Source organism: Carassius auratus, chromosome 14, assembly GCF_003368295.1.
Source record: "Carassius auratus strain Wakin chromosome 14, ASM336829v1, whole genome shotgun sequence".
NCBI lineage: Eukaryota > Metazoa > Chordata > Actinopteri > Cypriniformes > Cyprinidae > Carassius > Carassius auratus.
Genome location: NC_039256.1, coordinates 23,412,438 through 23,436,711, shown reverse-complemented (window position 1 = coordinate 23,436,711; position 24,274 = coordinate 23,412,438). Strand labels below are relative to the sequence as shown.

The window sequence follows — 24,274 nt, the reverse complement described above, 5'->3', positions numbered from 1 at the left end:
ATATGAAAGGCATTTTTCCCAGATGCCATAAAATATTTATAAAACATTAAATCATTTCCTAAACATTATATCAATTTATATAAAATGTTTTAATCATGTTTTAGTTCCATTTTCCCAGTGCCCTAAAAATGTGAAATAATTTATTAAAATTGTATAAAACAATTAAAACCTGAGTCTAAATTAATTAATCAATCTTAAAATTAATTCCAACTAGATATTTGATTCTAACCAGATATTTGGTTCTAATTTTTATTTTGTCCAGCTTTTTATTGTAGCATATATATATATATATATATATATATATATATATATATATATATATAATTTATGAAAAACAGATAAACATTGTTTAAGGTTTTATTTTGTGTTGAGATTTCAATCACACACACAGGAGTGGATGAAGGGGTGTGGATGTGACTCAACAGCTGAGGAGGGGGTGCAGCTGCAGAGAGGACTTCAAGCATCATTCTCATTTTGAACTACACAAAAGAGACACAGCATGCTTCCTTTTGGATTATAAAGATTTAATGAAGGATTTGAAGAGCACCTGTCATGGATAAATCTTACACAGCAAGTGAATGAACTGTCACACTCAGGAATCCGTAAAGAGCTGCAGTAGTTTTATGCAATTTTATTGCAACTGATGCCCTCCCCGAGGAGGTTCCTGGTGGCATCCACCTCCTTGCCTCTTACAGCGGGATGGGGCTGGAACCTAAGTGTGTATGTGGGGCTCTTCACAGTATTGCTGGTTCTGATGGGACTTCTCCTGTGGATGCTGCTGAAACAGCTCAGGAACTCTGTAGGCAATAGCACCCTTCAGCAACATCTGGGCTCCCGCAGACATCGTGTGTTCTGAGAGAGAAGCATCATGGAAAAAGATGAAAAAGGGGACTTTTGGAGCATTTGCAAACAGCTCTGATTTCTGTAGCTGCTGGACAATCAAAGAAGTGACAACTAATACTGGATGGATGAAAGAATGAAAAACTGTATCGAGGACTTTTAAAGCTTTGCAATGGAAATGTGAGATTTATTTACTGACTATTAATCTATAGTATGGCAGATGCTTTATATGTTTCAGCAGACACAATTCTGTTTAGGAAATGTGTTTTCTTTTACTGATAAAAATGTTACTCTGACACGAGTTCTTCAAAAAAAAAAAATAGATTTCTGACTAGACATAGTTTCAATAACATTAATTCAGTTTGTAAAGCCAATACTTTTCACTCACACAAAATCACACACACACACACACACACAAAATCACACACACACACAAAATCACACACACAAAATCACACACACACACACACACACACACACACACACACACACACACACACACACACACACACACACACACAGATTAATTGATAAGTCAGTCAATATGTCTGCTAACTAGTTTCAGTGCAGAAATAGATTTTTTTTCTACCATTTGTTCTTGGCGTGAAGAGGGTTATTTATGAATAAAAAGAGAAATCAATTATGTTGCATATTGAGAAAATGTCTCAATTGAAAAACGATTTTCCATTATGAAACCCTGAACTCCTTTTGGAATTGGAAACTAACAATGGAGACCTGTCACACTCAATACTGTTTAATGTTCAGACATAATGTTTGTGTTGTAAAACAAATAAGTGTGCCTTTTCATATTTTTTACTCTGCTTTTGTGTCTCTCTTTTTCTTGTCCTTTCTTTGGCACACTAAAGTTAAATAAACCAAATAAACCTAAAACAAATGATATACTTTGCATGTATGTGTGTACGCATGGTTCAGTCATCATTATATCATTCACCAGGCTAGTAAAACATCTTCAGCCATGAATCCCAATGAAGTCAACCCTGTTGCTTTTATTAAACCATTCACATTGTGTGTTGCCGTGCATGACGCAAATGAGAAAATTTAATTCACACCACACTGCATACTTGAGCAATTTAGCCCAACAAACAGCAGGATTCTTCTATTTGATGAGGGATACTTACATGTGAGTGACCTTTGATGCACTTTAGCCACTGACACATTAGTAATCGATTGATAATTATTAATCGCTGTCTCTCTTTTGCCTGGCAAGCAATGAGTATGGCTTATCTACACATCGTCTTAAAACAGAAAAATAAGGTTTATTTTGCTGTGTAAAAGTGGTGTATAAATCACATAAATAAAATAAGCATATCATTAAAAGGCTCTGACAAAAACATAATTCTTTAAGGAAGGCCAAAGCAATATATCTCATGTATTGCCCATAAATCAGTATTCGGAGAGGGGTTCTCCGTGTTCTGCTGATTACTTCTGTCAAAGCCTGATGCTTCTATAATGAATAATATTAAAACTATTGATTATGTTCAAAGCTGAGCAAACATCATCTGAACGTCATCTTAAGAAAACATTAAGAATATCTTTAGTCTGCACACAAACAACTTATACAGCTGAACCAAAGTACACTAGCTATAATTTTGTCATAGTAGCCTATTCAAAAATTACATATTTTATATTGCTATTTTATTACATAACTATTTTGATAGCTATGAAATTTTCCAAAACTACATGTAGGCTATATATATATATATATATATATATATATATATAGAGAGAGAGAGAGAGAGAGAGAGAAAGAGAGAGAGAGAGAGAGAGAGAGAGAGAGAGAGAGAGAGAGAGAGAGAGAAACATAACGATAAAATGTGCCCAAATTTAGCTCTGTACTGACCACTGGTGGACGTTTGGAGTTTTGCTGTAAAAGAAATTTAAACGGAACTAAGCATCTCATGGTCATTCCTATATTAACTTTTTTTATAATTAAAATAATAATAAAATAGCAATAATTAAAACCCCTTTGTCTACTAAACGATGAGATATATTAATTCACCAAGACAAGGACACAGAATATAAAGCCTACAGTGATAACTACTGTCTTTTACTCTGTTCTCCACGTCAGTCAGTATGATTGACAGCTGGTTTTGAGGGCGTGTCCTTCATCCAGCTACAATAACTTCGCTGACTGTTGACACGCCCCAGAAGTCTGACCTCTCGCGCACAGGTGACTGAATACAGCAACAGGTAGGCATGTTCGCTGTCCAGAATAGATAACGTATTGTAAAAGCGTAGCTTACATGAGTAAATGACAGGAATTATTTATGTACAGTCTTAAAGCCATTAAGATGCTGTGGATTCTAGGACGTGCAATTTCACAACGTAAAGAGTTTCAATTACTGTTCAATAACTGTTCTGATAATGAAAACTTCATGTAGCCTACTCTTTTCCAGAACTGAACATAGTACTGCCTGTACCTGTACAAATGGTGAGTTTTGAGCTGCATTTGTATAATTTTGCATTTGTACCACTATCTGTATTAATATTAATATTTAAGTTTATGATGAGTTTCATTAGGCTAATTTGGGTCTTTGTCTTGTGTCTTGTTGTGCTGGATTAACTCTAAGCTTAAAACATTGTTTTTTTTTTATTAGAACTAATGTTTTAACTATAAGTATACAAATGCAAGTATTATTATAACTGTAGAAATCTTTAGTATCATAATTAAACAAACAAATTAATAAATAAATAATGGGGGAGTTTCCACATAAATTAATTCCCATGAATTAGAATTCAAGGGTTAAGTTATCAGATTTATGTTGGCATAGATCTGATAACTTAACCCTTGAATTCTAATTTACTGTAATGCCAACCGTAACATGATGTTGGCATGGTGACGGTTAAGTCACCGCGGTGGTGGTTAAAGTGATGGATGATTAGATTACAGCAGATGAGACCAGTATCAGATCAGACTGAGGATACCCACTGAAACAGGTCACTAGCTTTATCATCCCACACCTGCCAGAACCAAATAAACACAACACCCATATACTGTAGTACATCTACAAGGATTAGCCATGCTTGGGCTGGCATATCGTGTGTTGTTTCTTTAAAGTTTAATGCTATGACACTGGCTGGTGTGATTCTAAGACGTATGTGTGTTGTCATAGCACTTTATTATAGAAATCATAAGAGCAAGGAAAGATTAACGCTACTGCCTTTGATTTCAAATCAGACTGAAGGTCTCGGGGTTAACTGATCCCTAACTTTCAACCTGAACTTGAACCCTAAAACCAAACCCTATACCTTATCTCATTCTTCACCGCAGCACTATCATTAACCTGCGCTGCAATCTTGGTCTATCTTTAATCAGTCGTGTATGGATTACAGATACTCTGTGCGTATATAGTGTTTACAGAGGTTTTAAAGGGTTACCAGAAAGATACAATCGCAATGTAAACAAGAAATGTGGAAATGGTTGCTTCCAGCCTTTGAAAGGTCATTTAGAGACTGAGAGAACAATTATTGCAAACAGTTTCCACTGTTATTGGTTCATATCTGTCTGCTAAATATATATTCAATATTTGCACATGGTAATGATGAGAGACATGACACGAGCCACTACATGAATGAGTTTAATAAATGAGGTTGATGTTTCTCATATTCTCAAACACCTGCGCTGGCTAATCCATTCAGAATTCACCTGCTCCACATGTCTTCATGTTTTTTAGTGCCTTGACTTATTATGTATGTTAATTATTTTTGTTTGACATTTTCATATTCAGTCTGCAAATAACAAAACCTGGTGTTGTGCCTTTGGTTCGATATAAACAAATATTTTGTCCTGCATACTTTATGAAGCTACTGTCTTTTCTGATGTGAGAACATATCTGGCAACCAATAAAGGCTGCAAATAATTTTTGATCTTATTGTTGAATCTTCAAAGGATATCTTTAGTTAACATGACACATAATGCATTTTAGAATAGAACAACATGTATGTTTTTGCAATAGATTCATTTTGGTTTTGTGTTTTCTGCAGGCATCCCGAGGAAGTGTGAAACCTTTTGTGAACTTCAATGCAAAGCATGATGCAGAAGTTTTACGCAAGGCCATGAAAGGGATTGGTAAGTTTGTCAAGGCAGACCTTTAAGAGTTCACCCCTTTTCGTTATGATCTAGGTGGATTTTCCTTTCATAATAAGCAATTATAATTAGCCAGAACATAGTGGTAATTGTTTATACGCAGTGATAACTACTAATTGCTGTTAGCTAATTATACTGATCAGTGGACTAAAGAAAAACTTCGGCTCACTCTTAACTATATCTTACATTCGCCCTCTCCTATAATGCTTTATTTTCAGGCACTGATGAAGATGCCATCCTCATGTTACTGGCAGCTCGCAGTAATGGCCAGAGACAGGAAATAAAAGCAGCCTATAAAAAGGCTTTTGGCAAGGTGAGCAAATTACATTATCTAGTGTCAAATAAGGAATAATTTGTTTGTTGAATCTAAATTATGTAAAAATGTCTTTTCACTTTAAGTACATCTTCTGAAAATGATAATACACAAAAAAAATGCTGTTCAAAGTTATGAAAAATATTTAAACGTGATTATTTTTCCATTCAGTCGCTTAGAAGCACTGCTGTGCATCAATAGCAGTACATCAAGATTATTCATTTTGAGCTGTTGTTTTGCACACAGCCTCATATTGAAGTTTATTTAATTCAGTGCTGTCATGAGCATCTAAAACAATGTTAAAATGCTAATGAGTTTTACATCTTCAGTTTAATGGGCAATATATTTTCTTCTGTTTCTTGGCTCATGTTTTCAGGATCTAGTGAAAGACTTACGGTCAGAGCTGGGAGGAAAGTTAGAGGATCTCATCGTGGCCCTCATGTATCCATCCATATTATATGATGCACATGAACTCCATAAAGCCATCAAGGTAACATCACACATTTCCATCGTCTATGGGATATAATTAAAAACTAGAAAAAGAATGAATAAAAAACAACAACAACACATTGTTATGAAAATGCTTTTCCATTATGATAAACTTGAACTTATCTTAGATTGGTTATCTTTTTAATTGTCTATTTTCTTACAGGGAGTGGGTACAGAGGACGAAGTTTTAATCGAGATCATGGCATCCAGGACATGTGATGAGATAAAAGATATTGCCAAAGCTTATAAAAAAGGTAACATTCATCATACAGGCACAATGTATGGCTGAGATGAAAATATCCCACTATTGTAAGGTTGAAGCATGATCGTGTCTATTAATATTTCCTTTGAACACTCCACTAATACATTTCAAATGGTAAGGGTCGATTTTTTTTTTTTTACTGTGGGTTCCCCTTCTTCAAAGATGCCTTACTCTCTGTGTTGCAAACAAACAGGCCTCATGGAGCATGACTCTCTAGAAGGCATCACTGTTAAAACTGATCCCTTCCCATTAAAGTAATCCAAAGGGACCAATAAGCGGCAATTGTCGAGAAGTGTAAACTGTCAACAGACCCTGTCTCATGTGTCTTGACCTAGAATATGGAAGCAAGCTGGAAAAAGACATCATGGGTGATACGTCAGGACATTACCAGAGGTTGCTGGTGATCCTTGCACAGGTAAAGAAATGGCTATCAGTTTAAAAGGAAGGGGAAAAAAGGAGAGCCAAAAGAAATGTATAATCATATATACCGGTACCGAAAAAAAAAAAAAAAAAAAAAAAAAAAAATATATATATATATATATATATATATATATATATATATATATATATATATATATGACGAGATCAGATCTGTCAGAATCTTTGTGCAAACAAAAATCTCACTGGATTATTACAATTAATGGCAAAAATAATGTTTAGAAATGTAAACTGATATTTCCTACTGACACACTACAGCAAAACATAGAAATAACTGACTTAAAACCTTATTTTGTTGGTGAAAATACTAAACACTATGTGTGTGTGTGTGTATATATATATATATATATATATATATATATATATATATATATATATATATATATATATATATATATATATATATATATATATATATATATATATATATTGTATATATACACACACAAAGATAGAGAGAGCACAAGAAAGAGTATAAAAAAGTAGAATGAAGTATATAATAGTTATAATCATCTTTGATTTTGTGCAGCACATTTTAAAATGAATAAAGTAATAAAATAAGTTCAGAAAATCAAATAAAGTATTTAGTACTTTTAATTTGTAAAATATTTAATTCACTGGATTATCAGAAATGTTGACACATATTAACAATTTCTAGTATAATTTCCAGCAAAAATAACTATTGTCATGATACATCTATCAATGCTAAATTTCTAGTATATAAAATGTATCATACTGTGATATACAATTTCAGTCAATGTGTTGATTAGGGCAAGAGATGGGAGAGAGATGAAACTGAGCAGCTTCCTCCTGGAATGATAACATGAGCACCAGTGAAGTCATCCTTAAGTAATTAAAACAGCTCTTGAGTTAATGTTGTTGAGAAGATTAAATGGTTCTCAGGGGTTAAGTGTGGGTAATTCAATATTGGAGTTTACCAGGTTAGGGAAAATTCCACACTCCGTCTCAAGATTTGCGGTGATGGAGGAGGGCTGATGTTTCTGTGACGTCCTCTGATCTTGGTTATGTTTCTATACTCAGGGAAACAGAGAGGAGGGAGTGGATGAGAGCAGAGTGGAGAAAGATGCAAAGGTAAAGTTACTAGTCATGAGTGAATACAGTATTATGAATTACTTAGAGACAGTTTACCCTTAAAATAAAACATTTACTCCTCACACCATTTCAAAAGTGTATGACTTATTCTGTTGAAAAAAAAAAACAGAATTAAAACATTAGTGTTAACACAAAATTCCTTCTTTTGTGTTCCTCAAAAGAGTCATTTTCCTTTTGCGTGATTTTAATCAATTGCTTACCCTCATATTTGTAATATTTTCTTTTTCTTTCTGTGAAATACTAAAGGAGACGTTAGGTTGAATATCAAAGCATCTATTATAAGTTGATTGTGAATTATGGTGTGAAGCTCCAAAAAGGACAAAAAGCCCCATAAAAGTATCTAAAAAACTAGTCTATGTATGTACGTATGTATGTTGATGTAAACATGGAAAATACGTAACTGGATCCTCAGGTTTAAATTGCGAACCTTAGAGGTGTTTGTTCATTGATCGTGTTTCAGGAGCTGTTTGCTGCCGGAGAGGAGAAATTCGGCACGGACGAGGACAAGTTCATCAACATACTCGGCAACAGGAGCGCGGAACACCTGAGAAGAGGTGCACGCTTGTGTGTTCAAAGACTTTTGATGTGTTCAGAATTGCCGTGAAGGGCCATCCTAATGGCTTCGGTGTCCCTGTTTCAGTGTTTGATGCCTACAAAAAGATTGCCGGCTGTGACATTGAAGAGAGCATAAAAGATGAGTGCACTGGGAACCTGGAAGCACTGCTGATGGCTGTGGGTACGAAAATCCATGTTGTGTGGCTAAAAGTAAATTTGCTATTTGGATGGACTCGACCATCACTCTATGATAAAACTTAAAAGAAAAGTTAATGCAAAGTTCGGTCTGGTAAAATAGATTTAATTGCTTGAATAAAAAATGTGAACTAAGGAGATTACAAGATCCAAGAAAATGCAAAGAAAAGTGACACTCACCATGTCATTCCAGTTCAACCATCATATTCTAACTAAAAAACAAAAACAATTATTAAGTCTTCTGAAGCCATTTTTTGTGAGGAATGAATTTACTGACAATATTGCTTTTGGAGATAATATGTGAAAAACAACCTGAATGTCAGTCTGTTCCAGACATGCAGGTGCTTTTATGATATTTATGATCACTGTTGATGTTATATAACTTTAATAACAGCATACAAGTTAAGAACAACATGAGGCCGAGTAAATAATGACACTGGAGGATGATCTGTCCCTTTAACTGTAAAACTTATTTTTGTAATGTAAAACTTATTTTTCTCTCTCTCTCCTTTAGTTAAGTGTGCAAAAAGCGTGCCTGCTTATTTTGCCGAATCTGTTCGAGAGTCTATGCGGGTATGAAGGCTTATTTCCATGAGAATCTCATCTGTTTTTTTCCTGCTCTGATCATGAATTGGATCATTTGCTGCTCATTTTGGATTATCAATTGCTGACACTCCCAAGTGGAAAAATCAAAACAACTCGTGGCCTGTTTATTAAATTAATGTGTTGGTCTGAATAATAATGAAACAACTGATTTCACACATTATTGGTTTGTTTATTTACAGCGTGCTGGCACTGATGATGAGACTCTCATAAGGATCATGGTGTCCAGGAGTGAACGGGATATGCTGGACATCAGAGCGGTATACAAGAAGAAGTATGGAGAATCACTCTACAGCACCATACAGGCAAGTTATGCAAACACACACTTTGTCACAAACACAAATAAATCTTAACATTGTTTTTAACCCTTATTTTTAGGAGGACACTGATGGAGATTACCAGAAGGCCCTTCTCTACCTGTGTGGTGGTAATGATTAAAAAAACAAATTGCTTATTATTTACATCAGGTTTCTTGTGCACATTGGTTTATTTTTAATTTCATATATTTTATGTTTTCATGACTTGAGAATAAGTAGTTACAGTGTTGGAGAATAAGAGGGTATTGTGTAATGGTTTTGGCGTGATGTTTGTGGACTGATTCTTTAACAGAAATTAATGGTTTCAGAAAAGTTAATGAATTGTTTTTGGTTTATTGTTTCAAAACTGTGTGAAGACTTGAAAATAAAATGTTATGGACCGTAAGATGTTTTGTAAAGTCATTTGCAGTTCCTCTGGTTGTTTCTGGTGGCAAATATAATACTTTTCCCACTAGATGGCAATATTACTCTAACAAATAGTTAATATTTTCCGTAAGCATAGTACCTATAAAGCGCAGTTTTTCTTGAGATGATTTTCCTCTGCATTAATATTATCATTCTAAAACATTTTTCTGCTAAAGTTAAAATTACAACAGCTTAAGTCCCACAAATGAAAATTACTGAAGGGATAAGCAAGGGAGTTAACAAAATAAATGTCCCTTCCCTGAGAACACGCATGCACGCACACGAACAAAATTCACAAAGTAATTTTCATCTAACCCAGCGGACAACTTGATAATAATTTGACATCAAATATTAGTCAAGACTTTGTAACACCTTTTTAAATCCAGTTTGGCAGTTTCTTCCTGTGGTAATTGGGTGAAAATAGGAAGTTAATCCCACACTGAAACTGTTTGATGTATGTAGGCATGTGTTTGACATTAAGTTTACATCAAATCAACATCATAGAAGAAGAAGAATGAGCTTTACTGCCAGGTATGTTTACACATACGAGGATCATTTCAAGGTTTTTGACGTCATTTTGATTTGCATATTTGACCTGTTTTTTTGACGTCAAATTGACGTCAATTCTTTTCAGCGTCAATTGCCCACCGGGAAATCGAATCTTTTACGACGTCATACATTACCATTGACACTGGATGCTACTGTTAAGATATTATGTGGAGTCAAAGATATTTTATATACTAATATCGCAGATATTTTACTTCAGCAAGACTGAAACCATTCATACAAAACCTGATAATAAATGCATTCCTGAGGTATTCAAAGAAGATGTATTTATATTAGTTGAGGTGACTGTTACATGTACTTCTACAGTGTACAGCTGAATATTATATGACTTAACTCAGTATGAGCTACAAAGATTGTTGAGACTCTTATAAAGATTGCATACTTTTATTATGTGTGCAATGTGGAATGTACATAGCTCTAAATCTCTACTAAATCCCAAAGCTGGCACTTTCAGCACAAAGCCCCCAATTTCTACTGAGGAATCCACTATTTCCAGGATGGAATTTATTAAGGTCATTATTTTAGCCAATCAGTATTCAGAATGTCAGGGTGTGAGATCAGGCCACCTCAGGCCATATGAAAACCTTCAGGAAACCACACCCTGCAGGACCCACCAGGAAGTAAAAGATCCCCTTGAGAGGTTACATGAGAGCAGTGATTGAATTAATCTCAGTGGGAGAAGAAAGCTCTCAGCATCCTATTTAAGTAAGCACCACACCTTCATTAATAGATGAAAAGAGCAAAGAACTGAAATCTTATCAATTCTTATTCTTTCATTCTTAAATGTCACGCAACAAGTATTTATATGGGAACTATAGAGGCAAATTAATTCTTCATGCAAATACCTGTTTTAGGCTGGGCAAAATGATGCAGTTTTGGGCGTATTTGTGCTGTACTAGATTCCCCTCTGTAACTCAATGGCCAAAGGTGTGTGTGCAGATTTTACAATATCTAACTTTATCTCTATTAAAAAGTCTTATTTCTTGAGTTATCTTTCTTGCAAGTTAGAAGTCCAGAAATATTTTGGTTGATTTTCTTTAAATGACAGACTGAAAACATCAGCAAACTGAAATAATGGATTCTGAACGTGTTCATAATTTTGGTGGGAATTATGTTTTTGGAAAGAAGAGGCCACAACATGCGTGAGTGTGTTTAATTTCGTAATCACAGGCTGGTATGGCAACCAAAAACCCACAAGATGCTAAAATCAGTTTTGTGAGCTTGAATGTTTGGTTCATGACAGACCACTTGGATTGTAGTGAGAGCCACGTCCTGAAATATGTATTTGAAGCTTTAAAAAAGTAATGTATTGCTATAGAACATATTCAAACCCTCCAATTCAGAGGGTTTGTTCATAAGGAACAGTAAAACTGTAAAAGTAAACTGTAATATAACAAAATAAACCATTTCCAATTACAATAACAGTAATTATGCCAAACTAGACATGTGCCGGTATTCGGGAATGCTATATATCATGGTAATTACATATTACGGTAAGCACGATATTGTTATCGTAGGCACTTCTAAATTATTCTGGATTTGGGATGCATTTTAAGAATACTATTCCCATCAAGTGGTCAAAATGCATAACACCACTGTATGTTACTTGAAATGCCTGTGGCACTGATGTAAATAAGCAGGCATGAGAAGCACATGGGAGAACATGTGAGAGACGTGGTGAATGAAAGCACATACCCTCTCTGACATCAGATGGCGCTAAACTGCAGAAAATGGAGCCCTTACCCTGGAAACCCCATAAATAAAGCATCTGCACTACTTTCTAAAACGTATTTAAATAATTTTTTCTGAATCATTCAGGTTTGGGTTTTCACTATGATGCTTATCACAGTGCCAAATACTCAAGTATTTAGACTTAATACTATTTATTTTAAAACTTTTTTTCTTCATTTTAATCTGGACTACAATATGTCCTAGATAATGTTTGAATGTTTTTTTGATTCATTACTATTAATTCACATTTTAAATTAGGGCTTCATTAGTTAACATTAGTTAATTCATTAGTTAACATAAAATGCCAATTAAAAGTTCTTCTGAACATTTATTAATCAGGTATTCCGATATTTAATAACACATTCTTAAAATCTGAAGTTACAATTGTGTTATTTAATGAGCTAACGTGAACTAAGACTTTTTTTTTTTTTTTTTTACAAATAAACTAATGTAGCAATTGTAGCTATTGCTCATTGTGAATGTTAATTGTTAACTAATGAGATCTTATTGTAAAGTGATACCTATGGGTCAAATATTCAGTTGTTTTTGTTATGAAAAAAAGTTATTTAACCTGTTAAACTGTAATATGACCACGTTTTTTAAACTAAATTTCAAAATAAAATACTGTGATAAAAGCATGAGCAGTTAATCGCAAGAGGAAAATTTTATATTGGCATATCCAAACAATCATAAAAAAATACTAACAATAATATTAATTAAAGGCACAATATGACCGTGTCCATAGTGTCATTGTGTCGCCTGCCAATGACATCATACACCCTCGATTTCCGGTTTTGTTTTGGAGAAAACTTGGAAAAACCAAAGATGCTTTAATAAGTTGTGCATTTAATGGATTGCACAGAGTAGCATTATAATAGAACTTTCAAATGTATCTATGATAAAACAGTGCTGCCCCCCCCCCCCACGTACGCATGATCTGAAGGAGCGAAAGTGGTCGACTGTAACATAATAAAAGCTCCACTGCTTCTGAGCTGTGTCTTTCACATTTTGCTTTGACGACTTTCAGCCTTACCCTGCTTCATCTTACGTTAATAAATCATTAGCTCATACATGAATGTGATTTCTCCCCGAATCACGTCGGATTGTGTCAGTCGTTGGGATTAACTGACAACCCCCATGATTCCACACTCAGTTACAGCATCATTTGAATATGCGCCCTCTAGCTGAGAAAAAAATACATATAGCGCCTTTAAAGGGATAGTTCACTCTCAAATTAAATTTTGGTATGTTTAAGCTTACCTCAAGGACATCCAAGATGTAGGTTTCTCTGTTTCCTCAGTTTTCCTCTATTTCCCATTTTGATATTTTTAGGTCCACCCGTTCTTGTCTGTGACTCACATAATGGATGTCTATGGTCACCACCTCAAAGAGCATGCACAGAGGTGTCAAAATTAAACAATTCCCCATCGTAAGTACACATTGATGACCTAAGACACAAAATGAGCAGTTTGTGTAAGAAAACGGACAGTATTTATATAGTTTTTACCTCTTGTACACAACCACGTCCAACTGATCTAAGTGCACGAGTGCTTCCTGATGTGACGTGCGCGCGCGCTCTGGCTTAGTCTGCGCAAGCGCGGAAAGCGCTGGAAGCCATCTCTCGCGCGTGTACATCACTCATTGTTTACACTTACTGCCTATGGTTTACACAGATTTCAGGAATTGTTTAATTTTGACTCCTCTGTGCATGCTCTTTGAGGTGGTGACCATAGACATCCATTATGTGAGTCACAGACAAGAACGGTTGGACCTAAAAATATCAAAATGGGAAATACTGAGGAAACGAAGAAACCTACATCTTGGATGTCCTCGAATTAAGCTAAAACATATCAAAATTTAATTTGAGAGTGAACTATCCCTTTAAGGCTAATTTAGGCTTTTAATATTCATATTGTCTTGATATCTTTCCAGCTCTGAACTTTGTTAACATGGGCTCTATACTTAATTTGTTCACCAGCTGTAGCTTGCAGAATAACAATTTCCAAGAATTCTTGTAATGACTAGTAGGAAAGAAGCACATGGCTTCAGCTGGAATGCAGTGATCACTGTTGGAGTAATTAATCTGGGTTTAAATCAAGTCATTCAGTGTTTCTACTTGAAAATACATGCAAGAAAAAAACAGCCACTCTTCAACTGAGATAAAGCTACAATTCATGCAGAGATGCAGTTGAATTATTCTTTTATATGTTTTTTAAATGTATATATTCATTGTTCATTTATTAGTTATAGCTTATTACATTTTTATTATTTTATTTTTTTCAGTTTATTTAAATTTTATCTGAAGTTTTTTAATGGTGTTTTTAATGGTTTTGGTTAACAATAATATCCCTACTTTGCACACACACACACACACACACACAGAGACACACACACACACACACACATGCACTGATTTAAATACCTCCATAAATAGTATATGGTTTGAGATCTATCTGGGTCAAAGCAGAGTAAAGTATTAAAGGGTTAGTTCATCCAAAAATGAAAATTTTGTCATTAATAACTCACCCTTATGCTGTTCCAAACATGTAAGACCTTCTTTTATCTTCGGAACAAGATATTTTAGATTTAGTCCGAGAGCTCTCAGTCCCTCCATTGAAACTGTGAGTACGGTATACTGTCCATGTCCAGAAAGATAAGAAAAACATCATCAAAGTAGTCCATGTGACATCAGAGGGTCCGTTGGAATTTTTTTAAGCATCGAAAATACATTTTGGTCCAAAAATGGCAAAAACGACGACTTTATTCAACATTGTCTTCTCTTCCGTGTCTGTTGTGAGAGAGAGTTCAAATCAAAGCAGTCTGGATATCCGGTTCACGAACTAATCATACAGTTCACCAAATCGAACTGAATCGTTTTAAACGATTCGCATTTCTAATACGCATTAATCCACAAATGGATTTAAGTTGTTAACTTTTTTTAATGTGGCTGAGACTCTCTCTGAGTTCAAACAAACAAATATCCCGGAGTAATGCATGCACTCAAACAGTATACTGACTGAACTGCTGTGAAGATGAACACCGATTTCTGTCAGACGCGCTTGAATCAAGGGCAATCATCACAAATGACGCCATTACGTCGAGCGCAAAGGAACCGGTGAACCGTTTTCTTCAACCAGTTTATTGAATCGAACTGTCCGAAAGAACTACTGGTGATCCGAAAACCGATGCAACCGGTTCTTCACTCGTGAACGAGTCAGTCTATTGTTCGTTATCTGGCTCGGCTCGGTGTTCATCTTCACAGCAGTTCAGTCAGTGTACTGTTTGAGTGCATGCATTTACTCCGGGATATTGGTTTGTTTGAACTCAGAGGGAGTGTCAGCCACATTAAAAAGGTGAACAGCTTAAGTCATTTGTGGATTAATGCGTATTAGAGATGGTTTAAATAGTTTAAAACGATTCAGTTCGATTTGGTGAACTGTATGATTCGTTCGCGAACCGGATATCCAGACTGCTTTGATTTGAACTCTCTCTCTCACAACAGACACGGAAGAGAAGACAATAAAGTCGTCGTTTTTGCCATTTTTGGACCAAAATGTATTTTCGATGCTTCAAAAAAGTCCAACGGACCCTCTGATGTCACATGGACTACTTTGATGATGTTTTTCTTATCTTTCTGGACATGGACAGTATACCGTACACACAGTCTCAATGGAGGGACTGATAGCTGTCAGACTAAATCTAAAATATCTTAAACTGTGTTCCGAAGATAAAAGGAGGTCTTACATGTTTGGAACAGCATAAGGGTGAGTTATTAATGACATAATTTTCATTTTTGGATGAACTAACCCTTTAAGCTAGTTTCCATGCTTAGAACAACCTTTCCAAACTATCATGAATATTCATATTCAAATGAGGATAAGAGATAGGCTAATAGAGAAAATAATAATAATTATTATTATTTTCATTTTATTGCCATTTTATTCCAGAGATCACTCAGTATGATTACAAACACCAATATACATTTCATTTCCATTTCAACTATGTCTCAAGACACCAAACATACAAACACACATTTAGTTTTTTTCTGTTATGGTGCACGGGGACACTGAATTTTGATATTTCAAACAAACGTTTAAACATTTTTGTTCATTATTTAGACATTATTTGATAAGACATTATTTGGTATGGTTCTTTAGACATTTTATCTTAAGGAGCCCATCGGCTTCTCTGCACTGGTTATCTAAGGTTTTATTTCTTTTGCAGTTTCAGAAGAACCACATATTTTTTCTCTCCAATTTTTGTCACCATATTACTTTCATGTTATGCAAACCAAAAGGTAATTACACTGTCATATTTTGGGATGAACCTCCAGCTTCTGAATTAATGTCTCCTTTTTCTTTTGGATGATGGCCATATATATATATGTAAAGTTAATTTTAAATGCTAATAATGAATCACAAAATAGGAAAATAATTGTAGTGCAACAAGTTAATTTAATTCATAAATTAACATAGTCTTTTCAAAGTCAGTCACGAGCATTCATCATTCTCAAGCATCAAGAAGAGGAATGTACACAGTGAAGACCAGGCGCTGCTGCAGTGTTCTTCGGCCACTCTCAGCCTCTCCATCCGGTCAGGACACTGATTATTCCCAGCGGTTGTCGGTAATGGGACTCTGGAGGAGGGTCGCGTGTGCTTCAATCTGAAGTGCGCTTCCACGGGCGCGCTCCGGCACATACCGGCTTTAACCATCGCCGAAGAGTCGCGACACAATGTCCTCTGCTTTTTCAGAGAACAAAAACTGGACGTGACATTTGTGGGTTTTCCGAAAACAATACAACAGATCTGTGAAATCTTGGGTTTTGCACCTTAAGTTCGTTACTGCCATAGAGCACCTCGCGCGCACGCACCTCCCTCAGTCTACACGTGTCTTGTTTGGATGGATTTAAGTAATTTGGCAATCGATGATTTTGATGGCATGTCTAGGTTTATTTATAATTCATAAGTGATCATCATAGTTCAAAAATAACTCCATAAAACGGTAGCTTTCATGTTAATATTCTGCCAAACTGTTAATAAGAACGCAAGGCTACACGTAAGTTCCGACCCGAGATTCATTTATGCGAATTGGTTCTTTTGAACAGGCGGACTCGGAGAAAACAGGAAAAACGATGAATATGGACGACGATAGGTAAATGCTACAATAATGCAACAATGACCAAATTTACAAGACTCAACAGCCTACAAAATCAAATAATACAGCTGTATAAAATTAATAACCTACCATGCACTAATGAAACGGTTCTCTTCTCCGTCCTGGCTAAGTTATTTGGCCATCTGCGAACTAGGGCCTTTTACTATCTTATCTCGGATGTCATACTCTGCTAGGTATCAAAAATATATCCAAAGATCTCAGTCATAACTAAAATTAATGTTATTCAAGACAGCAATTTATTATTGAAACATATGTATTTTAATTCACTCTCACATTATAAAATTATCTGTATGTTAACAACCAAAATATTGTACAAACATTGTATAATAGGCATAGCCTACGTGCCCTGCCCTGCTATAAAAAGTGAAAAAGGTGACATCTTTCTATGAATTAAACTTTTTAAACAGTAATAAAATACATAGCATAACATATTTTGTATGAACAAGTAAATACAGTATTGTGGTGGACTATGGTTATCATAATGTTGTATGGTAAATGCCCTCACAGACCTACACTTGAAAGACCGTTCTCAGAAACGAAGTATTTTCTAAAACAATAGCGCCCTCTACTGTCACGCTCATGCAAATCACTCCCACACGAAAAGAAAAGATAAAGAACCTCAATTTATTCAGCAAAAAAACATATATACATTTGAGTATCACCTACTCTACTATAAAATGTATTAGAAACAGAGATATATCTAATGTACATTACACCTTTTTCAAATTGATATATCACAGTCTGAAGTGACCTGCGACTCCACAGCTTTCAGAAATACTGACCATTAATTGGTCAGCACTCATAAATATATAACATAGCAAGATTAATACACATAGTATTCAGTACACATGAAGTTCCTCATCATATAGCAAAACATGCCAGCATTATGCTCAACATCTAATTTTTTTGATAACTAGCAGTGTAATCTTGTCAATTCTGATAACAAGATTAGATCAGAGTCTGTACATTTACAATACATAAGAATATATTGATGGTGTTCTCAGAGTCATGTCAGTCGTAACACACACCTCCATTTCTCTCTGTTAGTCCAAAACCTTCATGCTCTTAGACATTTGGAGTAATCTTGAATGGGGTTTTGTTGTTTGCAGGATTGTGATTGGCTGCAGTGATATAAAGAGAGGAAACACAGGTTTCAGATTCAGAACTTATACACACACTTATATATCTATGTAAGTTTCCATTATATTGCAAGGAGGAAGTAAGTTGATTTCTTTTAATGTGCAAGATTGAATTTCATTAGGTAAATAACTAGAAGAATAACAAGGTGCTGTAAAAATATTTGCGATGTAAACCAGTGAATATTTAAGATTATAATAATGAATTAAAACAAAATGATCAATACCAGTCTGCAATATCAAGCAACCAAGTTTTTGGAAAGGTAAGATAACTGGAAGCGAATGACACAGGAAGGCCTTGTACATTCAATTTACAAAAGTATGAACCACTTCTTCAAAATAATGTGGATATGATGTGATGATAATTTTTTTTGGGCCATTTAAAAAAATCCTACCTTTTTCTTAGTTTCTGAACCACCCTATGACAAAGGAACACACTCCCCGAAATGAGCGCCAGCAGTAATCCTGGGCAAGTTTCTTGGCCTCACTCAAGGGTACCTGCGTAGTGGGTTGTGACACAGTAGGTTTGGGTGTAATGATTCTCCTCTGTGTGGTGGATTTGACAGCTTTGGGTTGATTTGGTTTGTCCTGAATAATTCTGGCTGGTTGGGTTCTTAATGTTTGTGGTGTAGTAGGCTTTGGCCTCTGCTCCCGTTGTTGTGGTCTCACCTGCACAGGTCTGTAGTGCCTGTCCTGTGGCTCGGCGTATGATGAGGAAGCGCTTGTGAAGACCATCTGGGCCTCGTTGGATGCCCTCCTGCACATTAAAGGCCTGAGGACACGCTGGCCCTGGCAAGCATTCGTCAGCTTGCGGAGGTCCCACATGATCTGCCTGAAGTAATGCTGTGGTCTGTTATTGTACGTGCGGCAGACCTGAGGCTTGCCCTGATATTCACACCAGTAAGAGCGCTCCATGCCCAGGCAAGTGATGCGGAGCTTCATCAGATCATCTTGTCTTCTTACGCTCATGCTGCATTCATCTCTGGTGTCTCTGGTGAAAAAGTCAAGCATGTCTTCCCAAACGTTCCCCGTGTGTCCTGGCTCGATGTCGTCGTGGTCCTGGCTCTGAACTAGAGCTGCCTGGAGGCAGCATGCAAGCAGGAGCGTGCTTGTGATTGTCCACATGTTGTGAGGCGCTCACACTGGCGGAGAGACTTCTAACTCCACTATTTAAATGTTTTGGTCAAGAGGTATTTTGAGATTAAAAAAAGTTGCACCACAAGTTGCCGTTCTGCCTGGGGAATGTATTGTTAGCTTTGCCATCTGGTGACTGCCAATAAGAAGCAGGCACACATATGTAATCAATTGTTTTTAGACACAGTAAGTGGAACTGTGAACTACACTTTACAATCTCAATTCTGAATCTTTTTTGGCATTGGTTGTATAATTCACAGTACACCGCAGCTATATTAGTTTTCTAGTCAGTGTTTATGTTTATGATGTTGGGAAACAGTCTGTCCATGCCCTCCCAGAAATTGTAATCTTGGGCTATGTCAGTACTTAAATAAGAACCAGTTCAGTGGACTTTTTTGAGATAAATCTTATAATAATATAATAATTTTTTTGGAAATGTTTCATACTAAACATACAGTATTTACTTTAATTCAAAATAAATGATTTTAAAATTCTGCATTAATGATTATGCTCTATTAAAGAGATGAGGCATGGAGTTAGAGGTCATTTCTGAAAGTGTGTCTGAACTTCTGAATTATGATAGACATGAACTAATGACATCTTCATTTGTCAAACAGTCATTTGTAGCTGGAAGTAGGTGGTCCTTGTAACTGATGTAGGAATGGAAATATAAACATCCAGAACAAATCAACTCAACTGGAATCAAAGGATCTGTGGATGCGTGAGAGGCCAATTACAGCTTTCATTTTTGGCTTCCTTTGCTGCGTTTTAATGGTTTCCACAAGTCCCAGACTCTCTTTGCCTGTCTAACCAATGGAGACTTTTCTAGAGAAAACTGAAGGATGAGAAACAGATGACAAGCGTTAAGGCCCATAACTCAAACAAAGGCCAGTAACTCTATAATAATAGATAGATTTATATAAAATATAGTTGAAAAATTATTGTAAATTTAATAACAGCACAGAGGAATTATATCACTGTGATCACTTTCACACTTTATGAATAATGAAAACTGAATCAGAACAACTGATCAGAATCCATCCTGCTTTAAGGAATTACAGTTATCATGGGTAGAAATCAGCCCAAAGTGACCCAGATATTTGAAATTTCCCATTTGTTATATAATAATTTGATGTAGTTCACAATATTTTAGTTCATGACTGTCATAGTCATTTTCTGTATGTACACTAACCTAGTATTTTTTCCATTAACTGTCAAAATTATAGACCTATATATATATATATATATATATATATATAAGATTTGAAAGTGTTTTTGTGACATTGTAGGTTTTGTAAGCTATACTCGTTTTACATATAGAAGTACTTCCCTGTTTTTATTTTTTACATCCCTCCTTTTATTCTTTTAATCGATCTTTTGTGAACTCAGTTGTATGCTATGTACAGCAGTTGAATTGTAAATTTACAACACCAGAACATTTTTCATCTGAAATTTTATTCACAATATTTTACAGTTTTAGCCAGCCTAACCACATGGACTTGAAAACCAACGGCACTGACAACCAGGCCCACCAAGACTAAACATCTTCGAGCAAGCTTGAACACCAAGTATGCGCATGCTACGTGTAGTATGGCAAAACAGTGAGACTGTGAGGTGACGGGACCTTTCTGGATATAAATCAAGTACAACATTTTACCTGAGGCCCTGATAACACTGCCATATACACAATGAGTGAAGGATCTGAGCAAAAATATGTAGCACCAGACATAATGTCTCTAACATTAAACAGTTGAAATATTTGGTGGAGTTATTGTCAATGACTATGACAGCGTTAAATAGGCTCCGTAAAAGTTGTTGTGAATGGGCTCTGCGGTCTTCTCTTGCCCTCGTACAAGCAAATGTCTCTCTGGGGTACATTCACTTGCTTTAAAGTTGACAATAAGTTTAAATACCGACAGATGTATTTCCACAAATATTGTTATATCAAGTAAACAGAAAGCCCTAAAACCTGAGACCTACAATGAAACACGATTTGGTGTCCAACAACGTGTTGGAGAACAATAGTCATTAGTACAAGTCAGCAAAATTAGGAACTGAAAAATCATTAATAACTGATATATTCAGCTAAACTAAAGTACGTAAAACTAGCAAGATCTTTTAGGGGTATTACTAAATACAGATGCATCATATCTTAAATTTTCAGTACAAAAGTGAGCATTAACGTATATAGATGTCTTAAACTGCTAACCACAGCTCGGTATCAAATGTGGTTTAGCGATCTCCACTTCAAACTAATCTAAGACCTGCTCTTGTGAACTGTGGCTAACAGGTTTCACTAGCTAAAAGTCTGGAAAGGCAACAATAAATTCACCCTTAAAATGGCTTGACAACATCTATCTGTACCGAATTAATACTAGTTAGCACTTAGCATGTTTTTGAAAACCTATATATCCTTGTTTACATGTAATGTTTGTGGCTCATGGGTGGCTGGCTTGATCTGTTCCAATAAAAACCCATTCGGCCGCTCAGTGGACAAGACTCGGCAACATGTTGAATTCTCCACATTGTTAAAAGAATAAAGGAAACGGCAGTCGAAGCATTGTTATGCTCATCACACGTGATTTTTCAATGACTGTAAACAAAGACACATGTAGTAGTTAAAACAGCCAGATACTGTGAAGCCTCCCTGACTATGACAGGATGGGAGTTCAGAGGATCGTTGAGGGGACAGTCCATAATCAGAAGGGTCGATAAAAGTCATCTTGATGTGATGGGAACATGGACAACAGGTCCGAGCTTCAAGTGTGTGAGTTTCCTTTTCTTAAGAGCTGAGCCTGCCGTTGACAGAGAGTCTGTGGTAAAGAAGAAAGTCAGTGAGAGGGCCATTCTAGTATTGTACAATGCATACCATAGTTATAGAGTCTTTTTATTCTGTTGAGTGGTTCTCAACCAGACGACCGTGCCTCAAGGTGTTTTAAAATAAGACAAAACAAGCATTTAAATAACCTAAAACTCAAGCCATAGTGTTATTTTAGTACAATTAAGACACTATTGTAGTTTTTAAATATTTTGAATTAACTTTCCTGTACACTTCATTTTAAATTTAGTTTTTGTAATTTTTATTAGTTTTTTAAAGCATGCATATCTAGTTTTTACTACACTTTATTTTATTTTACTTTTAATTATATTAGGTTAAAATAAATTACATTTTGTCTTGGCAACGAGCTTAATTAGGTTTATATATAATTTTATATTTTGTAATGGTTTTACTTTAATTTAACTATAACCATTTTCCAGATTTGGAATGGTCATGTCAAATAATAAAAACATGTAACTCTTTGAATTTTTAATCAATATACAATTTTCTAGCTGTAAAATATTACATCAGGTAGAAATTGTGGGAAACAAAAATCCTTATCCTTTTCCAGTAAATCACAAACAACTGTAAAAATCATAGGGCTTTGGAATATTGTTGTGGACAGTGGGGGGCCTTGGGGTCTAAAAGTTTGAGAAGCACTGATTTAATGTAAAACAAGGTCAATTTAAACAACTTACATTCCACAAAGATTTAATTCCAGTTTCCAATATCACTACATGAGAAAAGAAACAAATATAGCAGAATTACACCCGCTGCGCAGTTTCAGATTGAATGATAAATGGCAAAGACTGATGTGAATGAACTGGTGCACATAAAATGTGAGAGGGGAGATGAGATTTTAGACCAAGGTAAAGAAACAAAACACACAGAGAGTGGTGGCATATATCTGTTTGCAGAGCTGTCAGGAATGTTTGAAGTCAAACATTGGTGGATCACAATGAGATGGGTGAGTGGTTAGTGATGGACCCTAAAAACACAATTCACACAAAGCTTTACAGAAATGTTATCCAGTTATCCAGGCTGAATGCTTCGGAAGATGGGATACAAAAACTAAACATGCTGTTGGTGTAATGACAGAAAAAAAAGAAGAAACAGAAATATTTTAAAGTGCATGCCAATAGAGGATACAAGAGAGAAAAGGTTAGGAGGCAATCAAACAAATGCATAATATGAAATCAGTCTGGACAGCAGGAAGATGCTTGTTAGAGAGAAAGATCAAGTCCATTTGCTCTCATCTGCAGCCCTCAGTACCTTTCTGTAGTTTCAAGACAGACCGTCCTCCTCAGAGTCACCAGTCGGCATGGCGCGGGGGCGCAGAGGCCCGTGGGAATCGAGTCATAGTGTCATAAGTAGGGATGCTTAAGGCACAAAGGGAAAAACTGTTAGGCCTAGAGTGTATTTAAAATCCACACACACCACTGAGATGCTTCCATCAGCTCTCCATCCATCTTCAACCCATCAACAGAAGAGCAGGACGGGGCTTTAATGACAACACATATAGCTCTATGGTTAATAATTAAAGGTTCTGTAGGTGATTTTTATTTAGAACGCTTCACATTATAAATGTGCTACCAACTGATAGAAATGACATGTATCTGTGATAACACTAATCCAATTAGAAACTCTCCGTTATCACCTACAGCATATTTAGTATATATATCTAGTATCCCTATTTTCAATTTCAATTCTAATCAAGCAATTCCACACCTGAAAATGTGAAAAACCTTTTCATAGCTTTATTATATCTTAGCACAAGTGGTAAGGCATATTAAGTCTAAACTCGTAACATCTAGGCTAATACATTAAGTACCTTTTAAAAGTTTGGGGTCAGTAAGAGTATTTCAAATATATGTTCTTTTGAACTTTCTGTTCGTTAAAGCACCTTGAAAAATAATTTATCCCAGCTTCCACAAAAATATTAAGCAGCACATCTGCTTTCAACATGAATCATGCTAAAATTGTTTCTTGAGCAGCAAATCAGCATAATAGAATAATTTCTGAGGGATCATGTGAGATTGAAGACTGGAGTAATGATTGATGAAAATTTAGCTTTG

At 35.6% G+C, this 24,274-nt stretch overlaps 3 protein-coding genes across 12 annotated transcripts in view; 1 reads left to right on the top strand and 2 right to left on the bottom strand.

Moving 5' to 3' along the window:
- The first annotated feature begins 643 nt into the window (after positions 1-643).
- Positions 644-9,604, top strand: LOC113113323 (annexin A5-like). Its single transcript, XM_026279441.1, has 12 exons — positions 644-799; positions 4,846-4,930; positions 5,167-5,261; positions 5,638-5,751; positions 5,914-6,004; positions 6,348-6,427; positions 7,492-7,542; positions 8,024-8,117; positions 8,204-8,299; positions 8,828-8,886; positions 9,099-9,221; positions 9,295-9,604. Exons 1-12 carry the CDS (start codon positions 644-646, stop codon positions 9,352-9,354), a joined length of 1,104 nt encoding a protein of 367 aa, XP_026135226.1. The 3' UTR covers positions 9,355-9,604.
- Positions 9,605-17,491: 7,887 nt separating this feature from the next.
- LOC113114512 (fibroblast growth factor-binding protein 2-like) lies at positions 17,492-19,425 on the bottom strand. The gene is made up of 2 exons (XM_026281423.1): positions 18,643-19,425; positions 17,492-18,232 (listed from the first exon to the last, which is right to left on the bottom strand). The coding sequence occupies exon 1, from the start codon at positions 19,370-19,372 to the stop codon at positions 18,650-18,652; it is 723 nt and encodes a 240-aa protein (XP_026137208.1). The 5' UTR covers positions 19,373-19,425; the 3' UTR covers positions 17,492-18,232; positions 18,643-18,649.
- A 1,392-nt stretch (positions 19,426-20,817) lies between these two features.
- The window catches only part of LOC113114047 (prominin-1-A), a 44,991-nt gene continuing 41,534 nt past the window's right edge, over positions 20,818-24,274 (bottom strand). For 7 of the 10 annotated variants that reach the window (XM_026280747.1, XM_026280750.1, XM_026280751.1 and 4 more), the window contains 3 exons: positions 23,472-23,578; positions 22,898-22,932; positions 20,818-22,194 (listed from right to left, as the gene is read on the bottom strand). In XM_026280747.1, coding sequence (XP_026136532.1) covers positions 23,509-23,578 — 70 coding nt within the window. In that variant the 3' untranslated portion in view covers positions 20,818-22,194; positions 22,898-22,932; positions 23,472-23,508. The remainder of the gene's footprint in view (positions 22,195-22,897; positions 22,933-23,471; positions 23,579-24,274) is intronic. The other 3 variants (XM_026280755.1, XM_026280756.1, XM_026280757.1) reach the window with 1 other exon arrangement.

Bases quoted from the DNA above. Each gene is read 5' to 3' on its own strand.
- LOC113113323 (XM_026279441.1), top strand. From the start codon at position 644: ATGCCCTCCCCGAGGAGGTTCCTGGTGGCATCCACCTCCTTGCCTCTT. The intron at 6,428-7,491 runs GTAAAGAAATGG...TTCTATACTCAG, and splicing joins TGCTGGTGATCCTTGCACAG to GGAAACAGAGAGGAGGGAGT. The intron at 8,118-8,203 runs GTGCACGCTTGT...TCCCTGTTTCAG, and splicing joins CGCGGAACACCTGAGAAGAG to TGTTTGATGCCTACAAAAAG.
- LOC113114512 (XM_026281423.1), bottom strand. From the start codon at position 19,372: ATGTGGACAATCACAAGCACGCTCCTGCTTGCATGCTGCCTCCAGGCA.